This window comes from Podarcis liolepis (assembly GCF_965112155.1).
Source record: "Podarcis liolepis genome assembly, chromosome: 4".
Taxonomy (NCBI): domain Eukaryota; kingdom Metazoa; phylum Chordata; class Lepidosauria; order Squamata; family Lacertidae; genus Podarcis; species Podarcis liolepis.
In genome coordinates, this window is record NC_139558.1 from 77769801 (window position 1) to 77791131 (window position 21331).

At 42.7% G+C, this 21331-nt stretch overlaps 1 protein-coding gene across 2 annotated transcripts in view; it reads left to right on the forward strand.

Moving 5' to 3' along the window:
• LOC310704904 (galactosylgalactosylxylosylprotein 3-beta-glucuronosyltransferase 1-like) overlaps positions 1–21331 on the forward strand; it is a 60892-nt gene that overhangs the window by 31891 nt on the left and 7670 nt on the right. For both annotated transcript variants that reach the window (XM_083498979.1, XM_083498980.1), the window contains 5 exons: positions 3857–4078; positions 9861–10005; positions 10166–10701; positions 13457–13753; positions 14846–14952. In XM_083498979.1, the coding sequence (XP_083355105.1) occupies positions 9894–10005; positions 10166–10701; positions 13457–13753; positions 14846–14932 (1032 nt within the window). In that variant the 5' untranslated portion in view covers positions 3857–4078; positions 9861–9893 and the 3' untranslated portion in view covers positions 14933–14952. The remainder of the gene's footprint in view (positions 1–3856; positions 4079–9860; positions 10006–10165; positions 10702–13456; positions 13754–14845; positions 14953–21331) is intronic.

Sequence of the window (21331 nt, forward strand, 5' to 3'; positions counted from 1 at the left end):
TTGCTTTAAAGGAGCAAAGCGGGAGAGGAGAGGAGCCTTCTCCTCTTATACCCCTCTTCTGCATTATTAACAGCATCCTTCTCCACACACCCCACGCGTGTTCCTTGTCCCTTGAGTGCTTTTCCTTCCCTCCCCACTTAAAACGTGGTTACAAAGCACGGATCCACATGGATCCTCAGGATTTTTGCATTGGGCTACCCCAAACTCACCGTCAGATCACATGTCTGTGGCCACAGCAGGAACCACAAAAATCATGCATCCGCTGTTTCATTTAGAATATTTTTTTTCTTGTTTTCCTTCTCTAAAAACTATGTGCATGTTATGGTCGGGTGCGTGTTATAGAGCGAAAAATACGGTATATAACATCATCCAATAAAGTTTTTATAGAAACCGGCTTTGAGGGACAAACTAACAAATATATGTGGCCAATTGTGTCACGTGGCCAGATTTCTTTATGGAGAGATAATCCCTTGTCTGGCATGTATACAGGCTGTCACACCCTTTACCTTTGCAGCTGGTTAAAATTAATTGCTCCATAATTTGAGTATCATACTTAACTGTTCAAAACGAACCTGCCGAGTGTAGCATGTGAAATGGAAGGTTGTGCTCTGTGCTTTTTCTTGGGGCTCCAGATGGATATGCAAATCTGCTTCCTACTGAGAGATTTTGTTTGTAAAGATATGGGCAGATATGTGTAGAATGACAGATCTAAAGCATGCTTGTTCACACTGTCAACAATCTTTGAATGGCTGCTAATTCCAAGAGTCTCCTCCTTCTCCTTCTCCTTCTCCTTCTCCTTCTCCTTCTCCTTCTCCTTCTCCTTCTCCTTCTCCTTCTCCTTCTCCTTCTCCTTCTCCTCCTCCTCCTCCTCCTCCTCCTCCTCTTCCTCTTCCTCTTCCTCCTCTTCCTCTTCCTCTTCCTCTTCCTCCTCCTCCTTCTCCTCCTCCTCCTCCTCCTCTTCTTCTTCACATACAAAATTATATTCATTTTACCTCTTTGACTTGAAACCAATACTTGCTTTCCTTGGATACAGGGATGGGAACCTGTGGTCTGCCAAATGATGCTGGACTATAGTCATCTCCCATCAGCCCCAGACAGCTTGACCACTGGGCTGGGATGATGGGAGGTGTTGGTCAACACATCTGGAGGACTACAGGTTCCCCATGCTTATTTAGCCAATCCTTCTGACTCATAACCCCCACGCACAATTATTAGCTGGTTCCGTAGACGACAGGAAGACTTAAGTTAAAGGGGAAGCATCTGTTTCAAAGGCTGCGTCTCAAACTTTTAATTATGAAGCTCTCCTTTAGATATCTCTATATAAAAGGAAAACGGATGATGGATGACTGAAATTAAAGCGAGACGTGTATAATTGGAAATCGGCTCAAGGATCTTAGGCAGCATATTGAAGGCATCCATCATTCGGCCAGTGAATGTTGTTATAGGTGGTTAGGAATGAAGTTCTGAAGCAGGTATTAACAGATATGGGAGCTGAGAAGAGGAAACTTCAGAAAAGAAGAAAGGCGATGAAAGGGAACAGGGACTGATGAGAGCTCATTTCTGATCCTAGTTTTCAGAGCCGTTCCAACATTTACAAGCTTCATTTAAACTATTAGTACTAGTGTATATGCAAATGTCATGCACATCTGCCCCATTTTTGTCTCTTTTTGGTGATGTAGTTCACATTTTTTGACTCTTTGTATAAGTAGCCACCCAAATGAAACCAGTTGTGACTACCTGACCAGTATACTTGTGTGATGTGTTTCCAAACACTGGTTTGTTCATCCTTTGAGTCCTGTAGGTGTACTTTTGAAATCATAGTTTTTAGAGCAGCATTTGAAAAGGTCAAAAAAAGCAGCCCCTGGTTGCTGTTATTTCATTGCTCCTGAGCAAAGCCCTCTAGAAAGTATCTAGTGCATTCAGACGTTACAAATCTGACACCATGTTAATTAAAGGGTTGTTGGCATGTGAGCACGTGTCTCAGTGAAGTGGGTCTTTGCAAGAAAAAGTAAAGGGACCAGGTGAAAATGTTATGTTAACTGCTCTATTCTGTGCATGTGTTGTATTCAGAGATCCAAAATATGATTTGGAACAAGTTATTCAGGCTGGCTCGTTTAAATCTGTTTGTGTTTGTCCCTTGATACAGTTGGAACAGGAAATAGTTCATCATCATTATGTGTCATGAATGCATCATCCCACTCCTTTCCATAATTAATCTGGGAATCTGTTTTAAACACAACTGCTTTCACTGCTCACTATTAACCGTTTTGCCCTCTGCTTCTAGTAATGAGAACAAGTTACATCATTGTTCGGATTTCTTTTGTCCCTGGTATATTTAAATGCACACTCACAATAGCATTTCCCCCTGCCAGCTGTGGATCTTTCCCTGTTGCATATAGTTCTTTAGTCATTCTCTACGTCTCCCAGTGCCTAATTTGCATTAATTGTTTTCCATTCATCTGTTTTTGTTATATGTCACTGCCCTTCACAGTTCTTCTAAACTCCTAACAAAAGTTGCTTGAGTTTTTGCAGAACGCCATTAAGTATCAAAACTTCTCATGGCATTTTTCCATTCCCAGGTTTTTAAGTGGAATATTAGGGGCGGTACAGCACAAGCACACACTGGGCACCCAGAGCTGACCTGAAGGTGTATAACGTTATGAATGGAGAGAGATGTTTTTCTCCCTCTCTGTAACACTAAAACCCAATGAAGCTGGATGCTGAAAGACTGACAGCAGACAAAAGAAGTATTTATTCACACAGTGCATCATTTAACTATGGAATTCATTCCCACAAGAAGGAGTAATAATGCCCACCAACTTCCAGGGCTTGAAAGGGGGTTAGACAGATTCATGGGGAATAAGCCTAACAATGGATACCAGTCAGGATGGCTTTGTGCTGTCTTCAGTGTCAGAGGCAGTGTGCCTCTGAATACAAGGTGCTAGGCATAACAAGTGGGGGGGGGGAGTGTTTGTCCTCCTATCCTGTTTGTGGAGTTTCCATAGGCATCTGGTTGTCTGCTGTGAGAACAGGATGCTGGACTAGATAGGCCTTTGGTCTGATCTAGTAGGACGACCCTGATATTCTTGAGGTGTGAGCGCATGCTGGCAAAGGTGTGTCGTCATGGCGAAAGTGCTCTCCTTCCCATTCAGAGCATTCCCTTTTTATACGATGGGGTAAAATGGCAAAATTATTGACATCAATTGGAGCACTAGACTGATGATGACTGCTTGGTCTTTCTCAAATGTCACTGTAAACTTTGGAAAGAACACTAATTAAACACTGGAAGGAAGACTAGCTGTGCACATGTAAAGTGAAGATTGGACTCGTGGTGAAGAACAAACTGAATGTGAGTCAGCTATGCGACACTCCAGCACAAAAGGCCAGTTCAATTCTGGTTTGTGGAAACATTCTACCCAAGGCTCAAGCAGGAATAATATGTTTTACGCTGCACTGGCAAGGCCTCATGTAGATTACTAGGAACATCACAGTTCTAGGAGCATGTTGCTAAATCAGAAAAGATTCAGAGCTCAAGTAAAACCTGTCATCTGAGAAAAGGCTTGAAGCACCTGTGTATGTACTCAGCCTAGAGAAAACAAGATAGAGATATTTTTTTAAAAAAATCCAACCCTTTAGCAACAGTTTTTTGTTTTTTTAAAAGCAGTGACATAATTGACTTTGTAAACATATGGCTGTAGCACAGGGATGCGTGAAGATGCCTGGTAAGTATGTGAATCAGCTTTTCAAATGAAATACTTGTAGTTGTGCTTTTCGTATCAGGAACGGCCACGGTCGTATTTCTTCCAAGCAGGTGAGAAACTTTGCTTTGTGACTAATGAGGTCTGTGTCTGCTTAGGCCTCCAGAGAAAGCACCGTCCCCCCCTGACAGACAGGAATGTGGAAGAAGGCCTGCAAGGAAGTGCCAAATGTATACACTCTGCACCTGAGGAGCATCTCAGAGGACACCAACTCCTGGCAGATCCCAGGAAGGCCAGGGGGCTAAACAAACCTGCCAGCTAGACTCTCTTCCTCAAAGCCATTGGTGTCAAGGCATGCCCTCTGTTGTGACAGATAACTGGTGAGTCATTTTGCAGCATGGCTGATGAGGTGTGCTCGCCTAGCAAGGGAAGGAGTGCCGTTATTATGAATAGGGTTTTCTCCTAAATTTCAAAACTGTCAGCAGTTACATATTGCAGGCAGGGACAGGAGAATCACAACTCTGACTCAGGGGTGGGATACCTGCGGTCCCTGAGATGTTCTTGGACTCCTGTCAGCCTTGATCAGCAAAACTGCGATCCTAGAGAGGGATTGGAAATGGCTGAGAGGATTATGACGTAGCTGCTTTGTTCCTGCCTATTAGCTCTGCTCTTGCAGCTACTGCTTCCAGTGTTCTGCTTTTGCTGGCTAACTTGAAAGTATTTAATAAAAGAACAAACAAACTTAACACACTGCCAAAACTGTTTTTGTTCCTCTACCCGGAACTAGGTAACTGAATGTAATTATGAGACTGATTATGGGAAGATGTCCGTTGCTTGTTTGCACGTAGCGCTGACAGTTCGTTAGACTTGCTGGGTTCTTTCCATCAGGGCCTTTTGGCACCTTTAAGACAGGCAAAACTGCTGCCACATCAGAGCCTTTTTCTAGAGTGGGAATTCAGTGAAGGGAAAAGCTTCACCTGCTGAAGTTTTGCCTCTTGCTCAGGTGTCAATAGCATTAGTACAGAAGAAAGAAATCCTATGCTTTCAGTGTTTGAAGAAAAAGATGGTCTAGCATAGGAACTTCTTTAGAGATCCATATCCCTAAAGAGATCCATATTTTAAAAAACAAATATTATTTAATTTGTGTGTGAACACACACAGAGAGAGAGGCAATTAGTTGCAATCCTGGCATTTTTACTCAGAACTAAGGATCAGACCATAAGAGTGCCTATTTATTAAACATATTTTCCCTGGTTCAGCTGCAACAGGGTGGCAATGGTTCACTTTTTACACTCATGGGACTGTCTAGGAGTGTGGAGTCAAACCTCTCCCCAAGCTCCATTATTTCAACATTTGCTCCCTGTCAGGATATACTTTGTATGGATGTGTCATCACACCTAGGAGCTAAGGAAACAATGATTTTTCTGGCAAAATCCGCAAAAGAATATGGCCTTCGAGCTAAAAAAGATTCCCCACCCATTTTCCGTTAGTTCATGCTTGAATTTCAGTTCACGAATTAAGACCAATATTTGTTTCATTTTCATGTCTCTTGCCTGATTAAAATATTGACCAGTTTGTTTGTTTTTGGCAGAAATGGATGAAGTTTTCAGGCATTTCTAAGAGGATGAATTCTGCCAAAATACATCTGCAGTGCTTTACCTGCCAGGGCAGCATTTACAGTTTGGAGGTGGTTTTAAAAAGAGTTAACTTAATTCCCCTATTGTTTTGTGGGCAATAGGTGTGAAAATAATTGTGTGTGAAAATAATACATATCAGACAGGTGTCCCAAAGCAAGAAAGCTGCCATAATTCAAAAGGATTGGTGCAGGGGCTTTTGTGCTGGGTACTTTTTAAAGTTGATTTTCTTGAGGAGAACTAAAAGGGAGTCATTCCCCCATCCCTGACATTTTGCAGGCAACAATTTTGCATGAAAATGGCATGCATGGTAGAGTTGCCTTTAGGAAAGTAACTTACAAAATACCAGAAAGACAGGTGCATAGGCTATAAGTTATAAGGAAAGGAAAAACAGCTTCAGGCTTGTTTGATGCTCAGTTGGCACTAAAAGCCACAGAAACTTAAGTGCAGAGTTGATTTAATGGGAGTGGATGCGTGGCATTGGCAAAGGCAGAAGGAGTTAAATGCCCAGCATTTTCCAAGTTAGCAAGCATCAGTAGCAGAACTAGCAAAAGCACAGAGCAGATCAAGGTGATTCATTGCTGTGATTGGAAAACACTGGTAAGATTATTCCCTCTGATTATCATTATTTTTCATTCCTGTTTATAAATAGGGGGAAATCTCAAAGTTGTTTACAAGCCTACATTAAAACATCAAATAGAACATTAAAAAATAAAGCAGAACTTTTTACAGAAGAGGTTCAAATATAAAATATATATACTCAGTGATTTTGGACCGGTTGGTTGGAGCATGGCGCTGATAACGCCAAGGTTGCAGGTTTGATCCCCGTATGGGACAGCTGTGTATACCTGCATTGCTGGGTGATGGAATAGATGATCCTCAAGGTCCCTTCCAACTCCAGAATTCTATGATTGTATGAAAACAACATAATTAACAAGAAAATAGAATGCTATCTTAAAGATTTCAAAATAAAACATTACGGAGGAAGGTCTAATACACAATACACATTTAACACAGCAAAATTAAGACAAAATATTTTCTTAGACATTTCAAAATGAAACATTCCTAAAGGAGGTCAGGTATAGAATGCACATTGAAAGTGGCATAATTAGCAAGAAAATGAAGTATTATCTTAAACGTAAAATGTAGCTGCTGCTGCCAATGGTGGCTCATTTCGGGGAGCTGCCACTGGAGTTTGGACTTGGTGGTCTGGGTGCTCACTTAGCAACTGGGTGGCAGGCACAGCCAGCAGGCACTTCAAATCTGAGAGCCAAGAGAATGGCTCCAAATGCAACTCTCCCACCCAACCCTCTCCCTCACCTCTGTAGAGTTTTCCTCATATGGCAAAGTTGGAAGGAAAGATTTCACTTTTAGCCTTTTGCCTGAATATCCAAAGCATTCCAAATCACTTTCATTGCCCCAGCTTCACTTCAGGGCACTTTGGAAAGACCCCATTCTGGTTCAGACAAGAACCTTTCCCAAAGCAGCTTCAGCTCAGGATTCAGGGTTTGTCTGAATCTCATGCGCATCCCTAATATCTATGACAAGCTCACTTCCAGTCTCAGAGTGTGCTGGGGCAAAATGTATTAAGGCAGCTGTTAGAGCGTGGGACTAACTACTGAAATAATTCCCAAGAATTTCTTGATAGAGTGAATGCCACAGAGAGCTGAATGTAAAAGTTGACAGTTCTGTGTGAGTGCCTGTCTCAGGTTTCTTACAGATAATAGCAGAAAATCCAGCCGGGGTTTCGCAGAAAGCATCTGTAAGTGCTAGGATTTCACAAAAATAAAAAAGCTATGTTGTCGCCTACAAGTTCTTATACCTAGCAACATCATTCTCATCACCATTATTTAGCACTATTATAAATTGCCTCTTTTTTTCTACGTGTTGTACAAAGCTTACAAAATAAGACTCTGCCTACTGTTGGGCTTACAGTCTAACAGACATTATACAAAAGGAATACAGAGTGAAGGAAAGGGGTGGAGAAGCACTGGGACAGCTGCACCTTCTCAGCCAGTGGATGGTGCCAGGCTTTCTGAAAGGCAAGAGGCGTTAGCAGACCTTGCAGCTTGGGTGGATTAGATTAGAATAATCAGTATCTGGAATTCAAAGGCTTTATTCATGCAGGAACTATTTACAGGATGCATGGAGATAGAAGGGAAGAAATAGAAGACAGAACAGTAAAAAAAATGACTCAGCTTTTAGGAGTGGAGTCAACTTAGACAGAGAGCTACCAACAAATGCTGGCTGGATTGCTACACAGACAGGGCCCTCTGGTTGTTTACAGCAACACATGCATTAACAAGAAGCTTAAGAGAAGGAAATGCATTTACTTTCCTTCAACAATAGAGTGTATCCTCCATGGAAAATCCGGGGAAGTTCCCCTTCAGTTCTGCAATCCTAGGGTAACTGACAATTGGAGCAGATTGTTCTTTCTGGCAAGAAAACAAATTCATTGAAACTGTGGCTTCTTTGGCCAATGGATGGAACCCAGCCAAGTTACAAACCCTTACCATAATGTGAAATCTCTTGCAAGTAAAAATTATATACAATATTCAGGTTTTTCTTTTTACCTTTGTCTACATATGTAAGATCTTACTACTAAGGGGCAAATGAAGAAATTATCATGTGCAGGATAAGGAGAAGAGTCACTTTGCATAAGCAAACTCTATGGAGAATTGGACTGAAACTGTAGTCTCATTTTACACTGTTACAAGGTATATGTCTGAACCCACATACACGCCTACCACACATGCGTCTTCAGCATACAGCCCTGAGAGGACTGGAATATTTTGCATGGAGTCAGTACGTGCCTCCATTTAAAATGGAGTACACCTTTCACCCTTATGCTCAAAGACCTTTGTACACCAGAATGTAAATAAAGATTGGTTTATTACAGGGGTCAGCAAACTTTTTCAGCAGGGGGCCGGTTCACTGTCCCTCAGACCTTGTGGGGGGCTGGACTATATTGGGGGAGTGAACAAATTCCTATGCCCCACAAATAACCCAGAGATGCATTTTAAATAAAAGGACACATTCTACTCATGCAAAAACACGCTGATTCCCGGACCGTCCGCAGGCCGGATTTAGAAGGCGATTGGGCTAGATCTGGCCCCCGGGCCTTAGTTTGTCTACCCATGGTTTATTACATGGAAATGAAATATATAAAGTATATAGCCTTCAGTCATCAAGGTTACACATATGCAGGCAGCAATACAGTCATTAAATATTCAAACCTTAGGTGTAAAGAGTAAAGAGTCATTCGCTACTAAAAAACCTAGAAAGAATGATCTCAGGATAAGTAAGTAGAATAGAAAACCAGGTATGTGGGGATATAGCAGAACTCGGAGCAAACAGAGCACATTGTCAGGGATAGGAATCTCTCTCATGCACACACACACACAATCAAACAAACATATGTGAAAATTTTCAGTGGACAAATAAAGTAAAAGAAAGGAAAAAAGGAAAACAAAAAGGTGTTTTCAACCGTATTACAATACAGCTGTACAATACAACTAACAATGAATTTGTGAAATGATTAAGTGGGAGGAAGATGTGGGTCACAATATTGATTATGAATTATGGGGGAAATTGTGGGAAATAAATATGAATTTCACGACATTTTTTTCAATAAAAGAAAATATGATGAAAATGACCCACAAGATTGGTGAAAATGTATAAAAAAGAAAAAGGTATATGTTGGAAGTGTAATGAAAATGAGGGGTTTTTTTCCACATTTGGTGGTCCTGTAAAATAATTAAGGAATATTGAGAAACTATATATAATGAATTTTTAAAAGATAATTAAGAAAACTTTCCCCACCTGTGATTTTCCTCTTGGGGATGGTAACAACGGAGGTCCCCCCCCCCCCGCAAAAAAAAGAGTTTATTACTATACGCCACTGCGGCAGCTAGAACCTTGTTGGCAGAAAGGTGGAGAACAAGTATAGTACCCACTAAGGAAGAACTGCTGTGTAAAATGCTTCAATATGCCGAACTGGCTGGTCTGACAGTACAGGATAAGAGGAAATGAATATAAGTAAAAAAGGAAGAATTGATAATGTTTATTGAAATTTTTAAGAACCAGTATAAACAAATACATAGCTTAGCAGAACTTTAGTAAATCTAGCAGAGTTGAAATAGAGTTTTTAATAGATAACAAATTGGATGATTAAAAAGATGTGGATTACGCAGAGTAGTAGAAAAGCAAAGGAACCAGGATAAGGGTGGAAGGGAAGACATATGGTATATGTATACATGTTGTATTTGGTACGAAGTTGTAAGTGGAACAGGGAGAGGGAAGGGGCTAAGTATGCTCCCTGTTCCTGTTTTTGAAAATGCAAATGAAATAATAGATCGGGGGGGGGACTGTAATACAATACGGTATTTAGGTATATAAGTAATGCTATTATTCCGACGAGTATATAATTATTAACAAAGAATTATCATTTTACAAGTGTATTCCAAGTGTCATTATATTTATCCATACACTTTTATATCTCCACCCACCACTTTGTTCTGAAATTTAGGGAGATGCCCGGGCAGTGGGACATCTCTGCAGCATGCTGAGGAGACGTAACCTTCTCACTACACTTCTGATTGTGTTGCCATGGGGTCTTCTTCTTACATTGTGGCATCAGTACCCAACTACCCGCTACCTCAGCATTCTGAGAAGTAAGTGCACCAGGCCCAGCCTTACAAAAGAGCTTCTTTTTCCCCGATAGCAATTACAGTGTGCGGGGGTAATTAAAATACAAATGTGAATGTGGTGAAGGTCTCGTTGGCACTGCAGTGGGTGTTTTATGATTTATTCTCTCTATTCGACTTGCCTTAGAGGAAACAGATGAAAACGTGACGGCCAAATCTCTCTTCAATAATAGCACATCGCTCGTGAGGGAGGATGGACTCTCATCATGTGCTCGGCAGCCGGCTGTTGGGGCAGCTCCAAAAATAATCCGGAGCTATGTGTACTCCAGGCCTCCCCCGTGGTCAGAGGCTCTGCCTTCCATCTTTGTGATCACCCCTACCTACAGCCGGCCAGTGCAGAAGGCTGAGCTGACCCGTCTGGCCAATACTTTCCTCCACGTGCAGAACCTCCACTGGGTGGTGGTGGAAGATGCTCCCAGAAGGACCAACCTAGTATCCAATCTGCTGGAGAAGACAGGGATCAATTTTACGCACCTGAACGTTGAGACTCCTAAGAGTCTGAAGAACCCTTCCTGGCTCCCATCTCACAAACCGAGGGGCACATTGCAGAGGAATCTTGGACTGCATTGGCTGAGGGAGAATTTTGGCACCACACCACCACCAGAGGGTGTGGTCTACTTTGCTGATGACGACAACACCTATAGCCTAGAGCTCTTTGAAGAGGTATGAGACTTGAGTTTAGGGTAGTTTGATCTTTGGGGTCCATGATTTAGGCACATTGGTTGAGTGCATTGCCTAGCCATAGTGGACAGCATTATTTGGGTGGATAGGAAGAGATGCCATCCATATGACAAATGAGAGGTTCTGGAGCTCAGTGGTAGAGCACTTGTTTTTAATCCCAAAGGTCCCAGATTGGATCCCCTGCATGTGTAAAATAAAAGATAGGCCTGTATGAAATCCTCAAGAGCTTCAGCCAGTCATTGTAAACAACAGTTAGCTAACTCTTGACAAAGTACCTCACCAAGGACACCTGATTATGCTTAGCAGTCATGAAATAAGAAGTGAGGTCCTCTTGTGGATCAGTAAGCAGAGAGTAGAAATAAATGGTCAGTTCTCCCAATGGATGGATGTAGAAAGTGGAGGCCCGCCCCCAAGGATCAGTAATGGGCCTTGTGCTTTTTAACTTGTTCATAATCAATCAAGGTGAGCAGGAAGGAAATCCAGTTTGCTGCTGACACTAAACTATTCAGGGTCATTAAAACAAGAAAAGGATTTTCTACAATAAAATAAACGGACCTCTCCAAACTGAGTGAATGAGTGGCAAAATGGCAAATGTAAATCATTGTAAACAACCTTAAAGTGAAGTACAAAATCTGAATTTCATGTGCATGCTCATGGCATCATAGCTGGCAGTGACAGACCTTCGGTTTCTACTCCCAGCTGTGCAAAGGCAAGTTCCATGCTAGGGACCATTAGTAAGGGAATTGAAAATAAAACTGCCAATAGAATATCATGAAACAAATCTACCACGCAGCCAAATTTGGAATACTGTGTACAGCGGTTCTGGTCACCTCACCTCCAAAAGGATATTGTAGAGTTGGAAAAGGTTCAGGAAACGGCAACAAGAATGATCAAGGGGATGGAGAAACTCCTCTGTGTGGAAAGGTTAATATACATGGGGCTTTTTAATTTAGAGAACAGGCAACAGGATAGAAGTACCCTGAAGGGTAGCTCAGTCAGTAGAGCATGAGACTCTTAATCTCCAGGCTGTGGGTTCAAGTCCCATGTTGGGCAAAATATTCCTGGACTCTACAAATCTGTGATGTTGTGTAGTGTATAAGATTGTGTATGCTGTGGAGAAACCGGTTAGAGAATAAAAAAAAAATTCCCTCTCTCATAACACTAGACCTCATGGTTATCCACTGAAGTTTAAGGTTGGAAGATGAAAGAAAATAATTCTTCACACAGTTCAGCTATGGAACTTGCTCCTACAAGGGGTAGTAATAGTTACCAACTACCCTTTTTAAAGAGGATTAGGCAAACTAATGGATGATCAGGCTATCAGTGGCTACTCACTACGATGGTTAGCTCCACAGTCAGAGGTACTAATGCTCCTGAATACCAGTTGCTGGAAACCTTAGCAGAGGCAAGTGGTCCTCTGCTCAGGTCCTAGGTACAGACTTCTCATGGGCACCTGGTTGGCCACTATGAGAGCAAGATGCTGGCCTAGATGGACCACTGACCTCATCCACCTTACGTTCCTCCTCCTCCTCCTTTTATTTGTATGCTGCCTTTCCATAGTTATAACCATGTTCAAGGCAGCTTACAACATGAAAAGATTTACATAATTCAGAGCTGTTCCACCAGGCCTTTGGTCAGGGCACAGCCTGACTCCCTCCTTTGGCAATCTCCACAGAACCTTAGCTTAATGGTTGCCAACAATTTGATTTTAATTAATTTTTATAATGAAATGTTGTTAGAATATTGTACTATTTTATTGTTGTTAGCCGACCTGAGCCCGGCTTCGGCTGGGGAGGGCCGGATATAAATAACATTTATTATTTATTATTATTATTATTATTATTATTAATAATAATAATTCCGAACATTTGTTGTTTAGTCATTTAGTCATGTCCGACTCTTCATGACCCCATGGACCAGAGCACGCCAGGCACTCCTGTCTTCCACTGCCTCCCGCAGTTTGGTCAAACTCATGCTGGTAGCTTCGAGAACACTGTCCAGTCATCTCATCCTCGGTCATCCCCTTCTCCTTGTGCCCTCAATCTTTCCCAACATCAGGGAGTCTTCTCTTCTCATGAGGTGGCCAAAGTATTGGAGCCTCAGCTTCAAGATCTGTCCTTCCAGTGAGCACTCAGGGCTGATTTCCTTCAGAATGGATAGGTTTGATCTTCTTGCAGTCCATGGGACTCTCAAGAGTCTCCTCCAGCACCATAATTCAAAAGCATCAATGCTTTGGTGATCAGCCTTCTTTATGGTCCAGCTCTCACTTCCATACATCACTAAATTCCAAACATAAAAAGGCATAAAAATAAAATGCATCAGAAAGTACACAGCCAAATTTAAATGATTTCCAAGTAAATCATAATAAGATCTAAAAATAAAGGTGCAAGAACTATCATCAATCACAACCATCAGTTGCAATCCTTTGCACACTGCCACCCATTGAACACAATGGGGCATATTTCTGAGTAAGCACGAAGTGAAGGCTGCAATCCTAGCCCCAGTTACTTGGGCGCATACCCCCATTGGATTCAATGGGATTTATTTCTGAGTAGACATGGATAGGATTGTGCTGTTTGTGCTACCATTTTTTACAACGCTATTGCTGTGCCCATTAACCTGTCGGGCTTTTCAGAAGGTGGGTGCATAGAAGGGAAGCCGGAGGAATCAAAGGGGAATGCTGGAGGAATTCTCAGAGGAACGGCCATCACAATTTTGTTTTCTTTCTGACAAGCAGATGCGCTACACAAAGAAGGTGTCCGTCTGGCCAGTCGCCTTTGCCGGGGGCCTGAGGTACGAGTCCCCAAAGGTGAGCCCGGCAGGCAAAGTGGTGGGCTGGAAGGTCGTGTTCGACCCTAACCGGCCCTTTGCCATTGACATGGCTGGCTTTGCCATCAGCCTCAGGCTGATCCTGGAGAAGCCTCAGGCCACTTTCAAGCTGGACGGAGTGAAAGAAGGTTACCAAGAAACTAGCCTGCTGAAGGATCTGGTTACGATGGATGGATTGGAGCCCAGAGCCGCCAACTGCACAAAGGTTAGCATGGCCTGAATGTTTGCGCAACAGCCTTCCCACCCACCCCCACCCCCTGCCATCCACTTCCACTCTGGAAGTGCCTCTCATCAGAGATTAGGCAGGCCAAAGGTAGATTATGGGGAGCACATCCAGTTCTTTGGTATTGGGCACAGAGCTTCTGGGGTACCACAGATGGTGCCATAACTATGACAGCCAATGGAAGGGGGGGAGGACCAGATTTTAGCATCACACACAGGGGTCCACTGAAATTTGAGACACCAAGGTCTGCCACTGGGTAGGCACCCACTGTCGAGTGTTTCCAGCATCTTACTGGAAATGAACATTAATGATATTTTATGAAATGTCTTATGGTTCAACATTCTGTGGCTACAGAGCGTGCTTAGTCTTCATTTGGAGTATTCCCAAACACTGGGGTTCTGCCAAGCCCTCCGATCCCCTTCCCTCTTGTGCAAATATGGGGGTTGTTTGGTTACAAAGGGATCAGTGCTCATGGAATTGTTCGTTGATTTGTTTCATAAAAATAAAATTTATATCCTGCTTGATTGTAAAAAACAAACAAAACCCACCTCAAAGCAGTTTACAGAAAGATAAGCAATAAAATTAAATTACAAGCCTAATTTAAGTACACAGTTAAAAAACTAAAACAGATGAAAATTAACTCAACTCAAATGAATTCCACATTAGTAGGAGTGATTGTTATTTAATTGATTTTGTTTTTTGCAAAATCCTGTTTCATCTTTTAAAGGGGAAGGTTTTTGCTTTGTTTTGTGTTTTGTTTTAATTATTTACTTGGTGTTTTTATCTTATATTTTATTCTGTGAACTGCCCTGAGATCTTGTGACAAAAGGCGGAATATACATTTAATTCATTAATTCATTAATAGAAAGAGCAGTATCAACATGCCCTTCCAACAAGGCTTGCAGCTCCTATCGATGTATACATGTACGAGATTCTTCTGTTCAGACAGAAGTATACGTTCAGTTCAGATGTATACGTTCCAGAGGTTTCATGAATGGCTGCCGTGCATATTTGCCAATATTTGCCTTCAGGTTCAGCCATGACATCCTAATAAGGTGCACATTCTCTCTGTAGGTCTTGGTCTGGCACACGAGGACAGAAAGACCAACACTGGTTAATGAAGGCAAACGCGGATTCACAGATCCAAGGGTGGAGGTGTAATTGGGAAATCACCTTATTCTGTAAGTATTTGCATGCATGGGCATAGCCGGGGGGGGGGGCAGGGTGTCAGGAGTTTGGCCTACACTCGAGTAGGACCCTGGCAGAGACACATGCCCAACTGGCATGTTCTCTCCCTCCTGGTCAACTGTTTGGGAGCTTCAAAAGCTTTTTTCTGCCCGAACATCACAGCGACCGATGCCAACCTCGGTTGGCACACTTAGGGATCCACAGAGTCTTTACAGCATTGCATGACAGACCTCAGCAACTCAGCATGTTGGCTAATCTACTTTATTTACATATAAACACACACGGAGCACTGCAACATGGCTCCCTCTCTCTCTAGCATCAGACAGCCAAGAGGAAAAAGAACAAAGGACAATAGTCCCACTTCACGGAACACAGTAACACAAACATCCTTTCTCCATCACTTCACACTCTGTGGAGTCAAAACATATACCGTCATGTGAAAGACAAAAATCCTACGACTGCAATCATGGAGCAGGAATTCTAACACAGGGAAGTGCAGCTGCCCCACCCTAAATCAATAAAAAGACATAGCTAACTAAGGTTCTGCCCCCTCCCTCCCAACAAAAATCCTGGCTATGCCCATGTTTGTGTGTGTGTGTGTACTTCATTGTAGGCTTGTGAATAGTTCTTCTGAATAACTTAATGGGACGTGGGTAGCACTGTGGGTTAAACCACAGAGCCTAGGACTTGCCGATCAGAAGGTCGGTGGTTCGAATCACCGCTACGGGGTGAGCTCCCATTGCTCGGTCCCTGCTCCTGCCAACCTAACAGTTCAAAAACACGTCAAAGTGCATATGTCAGGAGTGCTCTGATGGTGTATGATTCTATGATTCTAAGTAGATAAATAGGTACAGCTTTGGCGGGAAGGTAAACGGCGTTTCCGTGCACTGCTCTGGTTCGCCAGAAGCGGCCTAGTCATGCTGGCCACATGACCCAGAAGCTGTACACCGGCTCCCTCAGCCAATAAAGCGAGATGAGCGCCACAACCCCAGAGTTGGCCACGACTGGACCTAATGGTCAGGGGTCCCTTTACCTTTACCTTACCTAAGATGCAGAACCTGAAAAGATTAAGATATTTCAGTCATCCTAACTATCTTTGCTGTGCTAGCTACGATACAGCCATGGCTTCCCTCAAATAATTCTGGGAGCTGTAGTTTGTTAAGGGTGCTGAGAGTTTTTAGGAGACCCCTGTATTCCCCTCACAAAACTCCAGTTCCCAGAGTTCCATGTGAAGAGGAATTGGCTGTTAAACCACTCTGGGAATTTTTGCCCTGAGAAGGAAACAGAGGTCTCCTAACAAAATCTACAACTCTTTCGAGAAAGTTGTGGCAGTTTACACTGGTATTCATGGTGCTTTACATGTATGGCATAAATGTGTCCTAACCTGCTGGAACTCAGGGCCTTTGCAGATGCCATAATAATTTGTACTTAATATGATATTTGGGCCATTCTACAGGATCCTACTTCCATGCCCTCTGGCTCCTGCAGAAACCCTGTAATTTTTTTAAAACTGAAAATGTTGCTGGGTTTTTGTTTGTTTTTCATCTCGTCGTTCTTGTTCTATAGCACAAGAGTGCCCTTCCAAGTGGTAATGTTGGAGAAGCATCGCAGAACAGTTAATAAAGCAGAATGATCCAGTACAAATGCAGCATTAATGTACCATTTTGGGGACAACGACATATTGCAAAATACACCGCAGGGGGGGGGGACCCAAATTGCCCAGTCTGGAGTGGCCCTGACTCAGCCCATGATAAGAACAACCTCTGGTACAGATTCTTATAAAGTGTTTGGCTGTGTAAATAAGAGTCAGGGCAGTCTCCAGGGCATAGGCAATGGTTAATTTAGTCTTGCAAAGGTTTTCCTTTAGCTATGTATGTCATGTAACCACAGTTCATGCCGCAAGGGACCTCCTGGAAATGAATTCTACATCACAGCGTTAGGCTGAGCCGGTGGAATGGACTTGGAAGGCAAAGGTAGGGAAGGCTTGATTTCCTTTAATAGTTAAACTTGCCCAAAGGCAAGAATCTGAAACCACCTATATGCAGCACTGCAGCATAAATACTTCTTTGTTCTCCAAAATATTAGCTTCTTTGTGGTTTTTAGGGGTTATTTTTACAAAAAAAAGAAGAGACGATTTGTTGAGAAAATCCTAGTTTAGCTATCTTTGCGAACTGAAACGATAAAGCCCTCTTGGCCCGGACACGGCCAAGTTTGTTACCCTCGGGCAGTGCCATCATAGCCTGGCAGAGGTCAGGGACTACAAATCTGATCCTGGCTTCACAGAAAGGCGCAGAAAGGACATATTGTAAAGCCTTTGGAGCAGCGTAACAAAGTGAGGGGAATTAGTATCTGCTGACGATTCTGAAACACGGCTTTTCAGGGACCGAGGCTTCTGTTCCGGTTAATTCCAACAGGATTTATGTCAGAGTTTCTGAAAGACGGTGCCCTAATTCTCTCTGCATATAAAAATGGGTTGTTGTCCATCTTGGGCTTGGCTTGTAGATTAAAGAGGGAAAGCAGCCTGGGGGAAAATATGACCTGAATTGGGAGCCAAACTAAATGCTGAGTGTGGAACATAAGAAGTTGCTTAATACCAGGTCAGGATGCTTGTCCATCCAGCCCAATACAGTGGTACCTCGGGTTACATACACTTCAGGTTACATACGCTTCAGGTTACAAACTCCGCTAACCCAGAAATAGTGCTTCAGGTTAAGAACTTTGCTTCAGGATGAGAACAGAAACCATGCTCCGGCGGCGCGGCGGCAGCAGGAGGCCCCATTAGCTAAAGTGGTGCTTCAGGTTAAGAACAGTTTCAGGTTAAGTACGGACCTCCGGAACGAATTAAGTACTTAACCTGAGGTACCACTGTATTGTCTACTCTGACTGGCACGGCTCCCAGGCAGATTACATTAATGTCACCTGCTCCTTTTAACTTCAGTACTGGGGTCTGCAGTGGGTTTGCCACAGAAAACAGCAGCCACATGTTTACCTTTTCTCCCTCCGGAACACCTAATGTGAATGTATTGATCTTATGAATCTTTGTCTATCTCTGTCTACCTCTGTCTATATGCAGGAAGAGAAATAGATACAGGTCTAGCTATCTTTATATCTCTTTCTATATATCTTTATGCACACATTACCATTTACTTCGGCTCCACTGTGCTCCCACCGCTGGTGTGTGAAGCCGAGTACGCGTGATGTTTGCCACAATCCCTATCTGTCCTGTAGCTTCTTGAGAATTGCCGCTGTTTGATGGGTTTGCTCTCAGCTTCCATCTGATTTGAAAACACCAGCCACTGTTAAGGTGTGTGCATTTCAGATGTCTGTCAAACACGTACGGATGGCAGCACATGCACAGATGGTGGTTTCATTGAAAAGGAGTTCAGGGCAGGTTGCAGGTGCAGGGAAATGAATCAAGTAATGTGGATCGGGTGAAGACACCCCGGCTCCTCTCTGGTGTGTACAGCAGTGTAAACATGTGATTTATATCACAGCAGAGGGAAGACATCTCCCTGCATTTTATGCCACTAAAGTGTGAGCAGTCTATATATCTCTCTCTCTCCTGCTGTGCCAGAATTTTTAGAAACCAATTTGTGAATTTTAAATGCCATTTTTAATTTATGTATTGTGATTTTTAAATGCGTAATTTGTGAGTTTTGACTAATAATAATAATAATAATAATAATAATAATAATAATAATAATAATTTATTTATACCCCGCCCATCTGGCTGGGTTTCCCCGGCCACTCTGGGCAGCTCTCAACAGAATTAAAAGCACAACAGAACATCAAACATTAAAAACTTCCCTAGGCAGGGCTGCCTTGAGATGTCTTCTAAAAGTAAGATAGTTGTTTATTTCCTTGACATCTGATGGGAGGGCGTTCCACAGGGCAGGTGCCACTACAGATTCAAAATGGCGTCTGATGTAGAAATGATGGTGAAAGCTGCCACCTCCACCTCAGGAAATCTGATGCTGCGTTTGGCAACAATATCAAGAGGCGGCCAAACCTATGCCCACGGAGGGGGCAAAGTCACACCAAAGTGATGTTCCAGACTTCCATCTTGAATCAAAATGGGGGCAACATCTGAACTTTGACAAATATCGCTGCCCCCACTTTGTAACCATTGTGCTTTTAATTCTCAGTGACAATATATTGATAGGCATTGAAGCACACAGGGAACGAACAGACAAGCCATTTTTCAAAATACATGGTAGATACTAATACATTTTCTAGACTGCCTTTCAAATCAAAGCGTACTTGCACAACATTCAGTTAAAATAACATTATAAAATATGACCAGGAAAAAAAACAGCAACGCCGCAGGTAATGCAACATAAAATCACTTCAAATTCAAAGCTAAGGGGTTTTTTTTCTTTGAAAAGCAAAGTATTAAATAAATATATATTTATATTTATCATTATTCATTCGCCAGGAGCTGGAAAGATAGCAGTGTGGGCACCTGTGAGCTTCCCTGTGAAGCACCACCACCACCAAGGCCCTCTCCCTGGTCAACATCTGTCACACTTCATTCAGCAGGATGCCTGTGAAGCTGCCTGTGAAAATGAATGGCCTTAGGGTTCTATGTATATGGGATAGTACCCATGAAAGATATTTAAAATAAATAAATAAAAGTTTCTCCCTTCTGTTGCCTTTTTCCTCACCTCCTTTCCATATACTGAACAGTTCTGGATGTTGTTTCAAGTTTTTGAAAATTCATTATTAATTACTACTACGAAAAGATGAGTGCTTCTCTCTGCATAAGTCATCCTATAGCCCTCTAAAAAAAGAACACAAGGAGCAAAAGACTACCCGTTCCCCATGGCAAATATACCCTATTTCAAAAATACTTTGTTGTTGTTGTTTAGTCGTGTCCGACTCTTCGTGACTCCATGGACCAGAGCACACCAGGCAGGCACTCCTGTCTTCCACTGCTTCCCGCAGTTTGGTCAGACTCATGTTTGTAGCTTCGAGAACACTGTCCAACCATCTCATCCTCTGTCGTCCTCTTCTCTTTGTGCCCTCAATCTTTCCCAACATCAGGGTCTTTTCCAGGGAGTCTTCTCTTCTCATGAGGTGGCCAAAGTATTGGAGCCTCAACTTCACAATCTGTCCTTCCAGTGAGCACTCAGGGCTGATTTCCTTCAGAATGGATAGGTTTGATCTTCTTGCAGTCCATGGGACTCTCAAGAGTCTCCTCCAGCACCATAATTCAAAAGCATCAATTCTTCAGCGATCAGCCTTCTTTATGGTCCAGCTCTCACTTGTCTTACTTTAAAAAGAAGAAGAAGAAGAAAAAGATTGATTCCTTCCCCATCATCTCTCTTTTGGGTGGTGTATGCTCCCCCTTCTCCAGCACTAAAGTGAAGATCAGTTTGTTCTTTGTAAGCCAGGAACTTACCTGCCATCTACAAAATATTTATACCTACATACTTCAAAGCTCATCCTGCCCTTCATTTTAGACAGATAGACAGATAGACAGACAGACAGACAGACAGACAGACAGACAGATATCAGGAAACTGCAACAAGAACAGGCAAAATCACTCCACCACAGACATCTTGGTTTGTACAAAGTCAAGTTTTTCACTGTGTGTGTGTGTGTAGAAATGCTGTTTTCTCCCCCCCCCCCACCCCATTCTCTGCTGCCTCCTGGGCCAACCACACATACACAGATTGCAGTGTCTCATGGAAAAGCTTGATTTAGCCTAGCAACTGTCTGCATCTCCCTAGGGAGATCTTCAAAATGCCCTCCAGAAGAATCAAAAAGATGACTGTGGTTGCTTTTGGGGGGGTTATATAATAAGCCCCCACAATAACAAGGAGTGGAGGGGTTGCTTTTCTTCCTCCTTTCTTGCTATTTTATGCAGCTGCTCTGTCTCCGTTCTACATCGCTGATGTAAAAAGCTTGTTTCTGCCTGCAGCAAGCATATGACTTGGAGCTGCCTCCAAGTTGCCAGTTAATTTTCTCTCTCCCCTCCCCTCTCCTGCTTTTCTAGGAGACTGGATGGCATAAGTAACTATCCTTAACCATGAAAGTAAAAGATAGTTGCTTACAATCCTCTTTATAATAGAACTTCTTCGGATCTGGGCAGAAAATAAAATGTTCAAGCACAGGTGTTGTTTTTCCCCCCTACCCAGCTATATTCTTCAACCCACTGGGAACAATTTAGCACAGACTTAAGCAAGCTTAACTCCCTTAAAATAAATTGGCTTGAGTACGCTTGGCCCTGCGCTGGATTGTGAGAGGCAGAGGGAGGCATCCAAACCTACTCAAGGGCAAACACTATTGAAAGTAATATAACCGGGATTCCTACTCGTTTTCTGTGGGTCTTGCATCAGAGCCAGTGTGTTGTAGTGAGGATAGTCACTG